The 9,409-nt window shown below is 44.4% G+C and overlaps 1 protein-coding gene across 1 annotated transcript in view; it reads left to right on the forward strand.

Annotated features, from left to right (window-relative positions):
* Positions 1-8,286, forward strand: part of OVCH2 (ovochymase 2) — a 37,032-nt gene extending 28,746 nt beyond the window's left edge. The window contains exons 15-17 of the mRNA XM_013008253.1: positions 1,055-1,138; positions 2,103-2,195; positions 8,153-8,286. Of these exons, the coding sequence (XP_012863707.1) occupies positions 1,055-1,138; positions 2,103-2,195; positions 8,153-8,286 (311 nt within the window). The remainder of the gene's footprint in view (positions 1-1,054; positions 1,139-2,102; positions 2,196-8,152) is intronic.
* The last annotated feature ends 1,123 nt before the right edge of the window (positions 8,287-9,409 follow it).

Here is a 9,409-nt window from a genome sequence, read left to right on the forward strand (position 1 = left end):
ATTAAAGAACAAAAAATCTTATCATTGTGAATGATGGGGTGTGTGGAGTGAAGACCCAAAGCCCATCTGTAGGCAGCTGGACATCCCTTTACAAAAGGGGCTCGGGGAGGAGATGAGCCAGTCAGGGCGTAGTATAACACCAATGAAACATGCAACTTTCCTCTAGTTCTTTAATGCTTCCTCCCCCCCATTACCATGATACAAATTCTACCTTACAAATCCATCTACACCAGAGGATGTACACTGGTACAGATAAGAGCTTGAAACGCAGGGATTCCAGGACAGATAAACCCATCAGGACCAATAATGAGAGTAGCGATACCAGGAGGGTAAGGGGAAGGTGGGGGAGAAAGGGGGAACCAATCACAAGGATCTACATATAACTCCCTCCTGGAGGATGGACAACAGAAAAGTGGGTGAAGGGAGACATCAGACAGTGTAAGACATGAAAAAAAATTTTATAAATTATCAAGGGTTCATGAGGGAGGAAAGGTAAAAAATGAGGAGTTGATACCAAGGGCTCAAGTAGAAAGAAAATGCTTTGAGAATGATGATGGTGACAAATGTACAAATGTGCTTGACACAATGGATGGATGTATGGATTATTATCAGAGTTGTACAAGCCCCAATAAAATGAGTTTTCTAAAAAGAAAGAAATTAGTGAGGTTTAAACCATTAACACCTGCTCAGTCATAAGCAAGTATGCAGCACATCATAAGGGCTCAGAAGTGAGACTAATTTTTTTTACCAAGCTGTAAACATTTGAATTACCCCACTTCTTTCCAAACCCTCATACCCATGATCCCTTTGGACATGTTACAGGACTGCTATCTGCTTCCCAAGCTATTTCTTTTTCTTAGGAATTGAGCAAGTGCTAATGGCAAAGACAGGGCCTTGTTACAATGCTCCATGTTTCAGTCAAATGTCAAGAGACTCCAGTTGACCAAGGTGCCCCCAGAAACCGAACAAAATCTCCATATATCATTTTTTATAAATTCCCAAGCCTGGCATTCTTTTGAGAGTTAATCAACTGTGTTACTCTTCTTACCTGCAGATTCAAACATTTCCACACCCAAGGATGAGCCAATGCTTCTGGAGAGTCCCTGGAATGTACTACGTGGAGTAACTAATGTCTCTGGTAAGCTGGTCTGTCTGGACTATGTGATACAATGGGTACTTTGGTCAGGGCTCTACCAAGGAGCAAAACCAGTAAATACATGATCAGGAATTGGTGTATATGATTTAAGCGATTGGCTAAGTAAGTCTGGAATCCAGGGGAGAGGCATTCAGGAAGGGAAGCCCACAAGTAGGTGGGAGTTCAACAGTTAAGTAGTTCTGAGTATCTGAGGAAGACCCAGAAGTGATAAAGATGCATCTCCATGCTCCCCTCCTAGATGACCTCAATGGAGGCACTTCCCTACCGCCCAGGTGTCTTTCCAGCTGGCTTGTGGAAAGCAAGGACATTTCAGGTGGCTCCTGGCCATGGCAGGTCAGCCTTCAGGCTGCCGACCAGCATCACTGCGAAGGAGCCCTCATCGGGAAGACCTGGGTAGTCACCGCTGCTCACTGCTTCTCTGAGAAGTAAGCCCATCTGGGGGACAGAATGGAAAGGGGGCTGGTGGTTTATGCTGGGTAATCAGTAATCATTCAGCTATCACCTGATACTGGCCAGGGTCACTTCTCTGTTCATCACTGTCATGGGCAACCTCTCTTCCCAGACAGACCTCGAGCTCCCCGGGCGATCAGGCAGCTTCCTTCCCTTCATACTGTGCTCTACGACTTGGTGAAAACTAGTCCAGGGACAAAGTAGTGCTTGGGAGAGAACCTTTGTTTAATACGTCAAAGGCTAAAAGTCCACAGTAAATTCAGACAAGGGTTACTGCCTAAAAGTTAACGACATTAAGGCAGACATCAATCCCGTTATCACAGAAATTTACTGAAATAACCAGTGGAGTATAAAATAAAAGGAAAGCCACCACTTGCTCTAGAACACCGGTAAAGGCACTCTTCAAATTCCAAAAGTTACGGGGTATTGCTAAGCATGGGTCAGATGGCACCAGACCGAAGCAGCCATCCAGCTCCTGTCCCATAATTCCCCTTAGGAGAAAGTGATGTGGTGTCCAGGAACGTAGGTAGAGAAGCTGACGAGCTGTCCAATATTCCCTTATTTAGAAATGTTAGTGCTGGAAATACAGGTAAAAACTTGTTCAACAATATGAATCTAATGGGGTGTACATACATATAAACTCTCTCTCCAAGTATGCTCTGCCAATTCTCATTTCCCATTCCTGAATGACTACTTGTAGATGCCACAGCATGTCACCAGAGGTGTGCTTACTGTGAAATTTTCTGACCGTGAAGTATAAGCATAAATCCCATGCTTATGAATGGATTTATAATAGTACACCCTTTTTCTTACAGAGAGACCCCCAAAGTGAATAGGCTTCAAGCTGTCCAAAACCTGCATCCAATTTTGATGGTACCCTTCCAGGAGAATTCAAAAGAATGCAAAGTTAAATAATAGATTGTGATAAGCAAAAATAGAGTAAACACTAAGGAAAATCAAAGAATAAAAAATGCAAAACTCCAGATAATGAAGTAAGGGATAAGATCTAGGAAGGGCCCGAAAGGCATTCACAGATTACAAGCATTTTATTCCTTAGTATGGACTCTGGTACACGGATGTTCAACTAAAACAGGTTTTAAATAGTTGACTTTCTGGTTAGCAAATGAGCACATAACCATGGAACCACTCAGGCTCCATTTATACATGTATATTGTATTCCATGTTTTAAAAAGCAATAACCAATAGCAAAGATAGTGAAGAGAATTCACTAGTGTTCACATTTAGGGTAGAGCAAAAAAGTATATTATCATGTTTATTATGTAATATTATAATCATATTATTGTTTGGCAGTGCTATAAATGTAAGATAGTATGATTGCAAAAGGATAAAATGAAAACGCAAATATGTACTGGAAACAATAAGAGAATACAGTCATATGGTCAGTTTCAAAAAAATAATCATTTATCAGCCATATTGAAGAGTGTGAGTGATGAGAGGGTTTGAAAGTATAAAATATGGAGCCAGATTGCCTGAATTTAAGGCCTTTTTCTGCAGCTCCAGGTATAGCAACCCTGGCTGAGGTACTTAACCTCTCTGCCGTGTTGTTGTTGCTGTTAGGTGACTGCAGGTCAGGTAAGGGCTGATAGAGACCCTCTGCACAACAGAGCGAAACACCACCCAGTCCTGCACCATCTTCACAGCTGCTAGGCTTGAAGCCCTTGTTGCAGCCAGTGTGCCAATTCATCTCCTTAACGGTCTTCCTCTTTTCCCCAGAAACCCTACTGTACCAACCAATAGTCCCTTTTCCTGATGGCACTGGTCTTTATAACATGTCCAAAGTATGTGAGACAGTCTTGCTATCCTGGCTTCCAAGGAATATCTTGGCTGTACTTCCTCCAAGACAAATTAGTTCCTCCGGCAGCCCCTGGTTCTTTCAATATTCTTCACCAACACCATCATCCAAATGCATCAGTTCTTCTCTGATCTTCCTTATGAATAGTCCGCTTTCATATGTATACGAGGTAACTGAAAATACCATGTTTTGAATCAGATGCACCTTATTGTGTGTCTATGTCATTTACACCCCGCCCATCCTTGTGTATGAATTTAAATAAAATCTTACTGTAATTCCAAGGTTATTTTTTTCAAGAAACTTACAAAATTTAACCGAAAATGAATCCTGGAAATCTAGAATGGTTTACCAAGATTTGAAAATAATAAGTGGGAAACTTGTACTCCCAGATATGATCTATAAATATCATTAAAAGTAAAATATTTACATTAGAATAGACAGATTAAGGTCACAATGACCAAGATTGCAGCTTGTTCCCCCTGACCCCTGAGTTCTGTGGAGGGCTTCTAGCCGCACAGATTGTAATGAGATGACCCCTTTGCTTCCGCTCCTCAGAGGACAGCGTGCCGCTGCCTGGGTGGTGAACGCAGGTGTCCCTGACATGGGCAAAGGCTCTTCTCAGGTAAGAGGCCTCTCAGTCTCTTGGCCGCCAGGTTAAAGCGAAAGTCCCACTAGATTTATGTGCCCAGTGGTGGCCTGCCTTGTTTCCTGGCTACTCAGGGTCCTGTGCTCCAGTATAGGGTCCTCATTGGCAGCAAGTCCGATTCTGACTCAGAGCGACCCTCTAAGACAGGGCAGAGCTGCCCCTGTGGGTGTCTGAGGCTGTCAGTCTTCATGGCAGTAGAAAGCCTCCCCTTCCCCCCCTCGGAGTGGGCCATTTCTTTGGAATTGCTGACCTTCCAACTAGCAGCCCAACGTGTACCCACTATGCGGCCAGGGTTCCAGAGCATAGGATACAGCTTGAAATGCATTTCCCTTCATACAGCTAGAGAAGCGAGAGGACTCAAAATCAACTTCAAGTGTTTCTATTTGTGCACACTCATAATAATACACCGCGCCCACGCCTCACCATGAAGGTCCTCTTCATTGTGCAATTTACCACTAAAGATGTCCTTGTTTCCAGAGCCAACAGGCCGTTGAGTAGAAATATCAAGGTCATTTAATAGGCCTTCCTTAGGCCCACCCCTGCCTGGCGCTCTGCTAAGGGATCAAACACCATCCTAAAAGACAGCAACTGCTGGCACCTCAAATTGTTTCCTCTTTTAGGGGAATTCAAGGACCCCAGTCTCTGAACACTTCCACTCTTTGATGGGTATATTTCACGCTCCTTTTGTCTTATCAGAAAAGGCTTATCAAGCATGTTATAACCCACCCTGCCTTCAACCTCACCACTCTGGACTATGACTTGGCACTGTTGCAGCTAGCTGAACCACTTCAGTTCAATCAGCACATTCGCCCTGTCTGCCTACCTGAGAGGGGCCAGGGGTTGCCCGCTTCCAGTGTGTGCAGAGTTTCAGGATGGAGGACCCACACTGCAGGTCTGTGAAGCCCTTGCACACTGTCCTGGGTTCCTTACACCTCTGTAGGGCTTCCCAAATTCCAACATCTCTATACCTTTACTCTGCTCCTTCTCACGAGCCTTCTGTGGGTTGAATAGGTAAGGGATGCTAATCCCCAGTTGAAAAAAGCAAAAACACAGAGAGGTAAGCAGTTTGAAATCACCAGAATCTCCCAGTCCATGGGAGAAAGAGGAGATTTTCTACTCTACTCCTGTAAAGAGTTATAGTCTCATATCCCCACGGGGGTTTCTATCCTTTCATCTAGTGTCACTATTAATTGGCATCTACTGGATGGCAATGTGTTAGTTGAGTGAGAAGTTACATCTTAGCCTTCCAAATCATGAAGACATGATGAGTAGAATTAGAATTGTTCAGGTTCTTCATAGGGTTTGTGAGACTATAAATCTTTATAGGAGCAGACTGCCTCATCTTTGTCCTATGGAGTGGGTAGTAGGCTTGAACTGATGATCTTGTATTAGCAGCCCAACACTTAACCCACTATGCAATCAAGGCTTTAAAAAGTTCATGGACTCCCCAGAAGAATGTAATACAGAGGACAGCACCGAAGATATAGTCCAGGGAGAGTGGCGGGTCTGTCCAGACCACACTGGTGAAAATTAAGAGGGAAAGAGAGATAGTGGACCTCATCATGGCCTACCACGGGTACAAACTATGAGGGAAAGAGAGAGAGAGAACCTCATCATGGCCTACCAAGCCCCGGGGATGACATCCCTGCTCGGAGCAGCACATGCACAAGGAGGACCGTTGGACAGGCCCCACCATGAGACATGACATTCCCTCACTGAACCATAGTGCTATGGGGGACAGCAACCAGAGTGCTATGGGAGTGACACTGTGTAGAATGTGTGCATGGTCTGCCCCATGCACAGTGGGGCAAAATGCAAAGGAAGTAAAATAGGGCAGCAAGGGGAGCAAAGTAACAAAGTCCTCAAAGAATCCTGAAAATAGACTTCCGACTCAGGGGACAGGGCGCCTCACCAGACACAATTGGAAAACACTCATAAGGGCCAGCAGACAGACCTTAACTATCTATCTTTTTTTTTTTCCTTTCGCTCTAGATCTCCCTATATAAGATAGGCAGGACAAACAATCCGAGAAACAACAGGCCTGGTGATCCCAGGGGGACAAGAGAGAGGCAGGAACAAGGAGGGGGAGCAGGGAGCAGGGAGCCAACAAATTCAAGGACAAGGGAACAACAAGAGGTCTAAAATTGATGATGAGGAAGGTGTATAATGTCTGGTGGGGTTTGATCAAGTGCAATGTATCCGAGAGGAATTACTGAGAGCCAAATGGAGGGTTAGCATGATAGTGGGACAGGAGGAAAGTGAAAGGAAATAGAGGAAAGAACTAGGAGGCAAAAGTTATTTATAGAGGTATAGCTATAGGCATGTATATATGTAAATATATTAATTTATAATGAAAGAGATAGAGGCCAATGTTTTTATAATTATATGTTAAGTATTATGATAGCAGACGGACTTTGGACCTTTATTCAAGGGCTCCCTAAACACAAGAACACTTTGTTCTAATAAACTGGCACTCTTTGATAATCACCTTCCCAACCTGATCACTGAAGACAAAATGGGTGGAGAAGCTAATAAAGAAAGCAGAGGGTGCCCAGCTATCAAAAGATATAGCATGGGGGTCTTAAAGGCATGAAGATAAACAAGTGGCCATCTAGATGAGAAGCAACAAAGCCCACATGGAAGAAGCACACCTGTGTGATCATGAGATATCAATGGGATCAGGTATCAGAAGATCCAAAACAAACAATTATATCGATGCAAAAGAGGGGAGTTGGAGTGGAGACCCAAAGCCCATGTGTAGATAATTGGACATCCCCCCACAGAAGGGTTACAAGGAAGGGACGATTAGACCAGGGTACAGTATAGCACCAACAAAACATACATCATTCCTGTAGTTGCTGAATGCTTCTTCCCCACAACTAGCATGACCCAGTTCTACCTTACAAATCTGGCTAAACCAGAGCACACACATTAATACAGATAAAAACTCTTGAAACATGGAATTCAGGACAGATAAAATGCTCAGGAACAGTAGTGGGAGTAGAGATATCATGAGGGTTGGGGGATGGTGTGGGAGGAGGGGAAGGAGGAAGAGAAAGGGGAAACCCATCACAAGGTTGGATATATATAGCTGCCCCACCCCTGGAGGGTGATAAGAAAAATGTGGGTGAAGGTAGACATGAAATAACAGTAATAATTTATAATTGATCAAGGATTCATGAGAGTGGGAAGCGGGGGAGGGTGGAGAAAAAAGAGGAGCTGATACCAAGGGCTCAAGTAGAAAAAAAATCTTTTGGAAATATTGATGGCAACATATGTACAAGTATGGTTAACACAATTGAATGATGGATTGTTACACAATTTGTAAAAGCCTCCCAGTAAAATGAGTAATAATAATTTTTTTAAAGTTCACAGAAAAAATGAATTGGAAGCTAATGAATTTTTCCATGAGTTTTTTAAGCTTCTGCATGTGTGTGTGCAAATATAGGTGCAGTACAATAGGTTAGTGTTTTTTAGGTGCTGTCCAACAGCTTTCTATACATGGAGACCCTATGAACAACAGAAAGAAACCGCCTGGCCCTTGGCCCTGCGCACATTTTCTGCCATTGCAGCCGCTGGGTCATCTACCTCACCGAGGGTCTTCCCTTCCCCTGACCTCTACGTTACCAATCATGTGTCCTTCTCCAGACTGGGTCCCTCCCGATCACATGACCAATTCAAGTGGGACGAAGTCTCCCTTTAAGGAATAGTTTGTTTATACTTATTCCAATACAGGTTTATTTTTTCTTAAGGCAGGTCATGATATATTCAATATTCTTTACCAGCCCCGTAAACAAAGGCATCGATTCTTCTTTGGTTTTCCTTATTCATTGTCCAGCTTTCACGAGCATTTGGACAACTGAACATCCCATGGCTTGGGTAGTTGGTAGGTAATCCAATGTCTGCTGTCCTTCTAAGAGGACAAGAGGGCCATTTCTTCATCAGTCAGGAAGGACGTTTGTGGTGAGGGGGAAGAACTGCCATGCCACCCCCTTCCCCCCCAGTGCTTTGACAGAACCTCAGAGACGAGGCCTCCTGGCCAGGCACCTGTGCGTTCACACTGGTGCAGCATTCACGATGTCTCTAGGGGCTGCAGCTGTCTATGCGTTCACCGTTACTGAACCGAGGACAGAGGCATATGCAGATTTCTATAGAAATGATGATTCCATGAAGGATTTGGACGAGATGAGCAAAGCTGGTAGCTTTAAAAGTGCAAAGTGACTGTGGAATGAAAGAATTTATTCAGATCGTTCCATGAACGTCACTGGCTGAGCTATGAAATATGACTGTGGGCTAAGGAGTAGCTTCTATTGATAAATAAACAACTAACAAATGAAAAAAAAAAAAAAGCAGCAGCAGCAGAGGACCAGAGGCACACAGGGAGAACATCGCCTAACAACAGATTCGAGTGATGCACCTACAAACCAAAGAACGCCAAGAATTGCCAGCAACACCAAATGCTGGGAGCGGAATGGGACATGGGACATCTTCTCACTTAGAACCTTTAGCGAGCACCGCCCTGCGACTACACTTTGATCTGGCTTCCAACCGCCAGAAATGTGAGCATATATTTCTGTTGTTCCAGGTATCCGCTTTGTAGACATTTTGGGCCAGGAGCCTCCAGAAACAAATGAACACCCTTCTTTCTAGAGTGGAGCAGAAACTTTCCCCTTATAAATCATTGTATGGATAATGTGCCCAAGAGATCCTTTGAAAATATACCCTGTTTGGGGGCCTTCATTGACTTAACAAGAGATATTCATTGATTTCAAGGTGGAGAGAAATCCAAAAGACTACAGCAATTTACAATCCCCATCCTTGGCCCTGAAGCATGCCAGGAATATTATGTGTCACTCTCTCCGGGAATGGCCCAGAGAGTACTGTGTGCTGGCTTCCCTGCTGAAGAAGGCAAGTCCTGCTGGGTAAGCTCTCCACCCACCCTTGCTCCTCTCCCATGATGGAGAGCTTGATGAGCTGCCTGCTGTGGGCACGATTCCAGAGCTTTTGACCAAAGGTCTCTGCTGCCATACTAGGCATACTCTTCAGTATCTGCTGCCATACTGGGGGTACTCTTCAGTATCTGCTGCCATACTAGGCATACTCTTCAGTATCTCCTGCCATACTGGGGGTACTCTTCAGTATCTGCTTCCATACTGGGGATACTCCAGTATCTGCTGCCATACTGGGGGCACTCTTCAGTATCTGCTGCCATATTGGGGGTACTCTTGAGTAACTGCTGCCATACTGGGGGTACTCTTGAGTATCTGCTGCCATACTGGGGGCACTCTTGAGTATCTGCTGCCATACTGGGGGTACTCTTCAGTATCTGCTGCCATACTGGGGG

The sequence above is a fragment of the Echinops telfairi genome, unplaced genomic scaffold (genome assembly GCF_000313985.2).
Source record: "Echinops telfairi isolate 266 unplaced genomic scaffold, ASM31398v2 ScPeMD7_60;HRSCAF=208, whole genome shotgun sequence".
In the NCBI taxonomy this organism is placed as follows: Eukaryota; Metazoa; Chordata; class Mammalia; order Afrosoricida; family Tenrecidae; genus Echinops; species Echinops telfairi.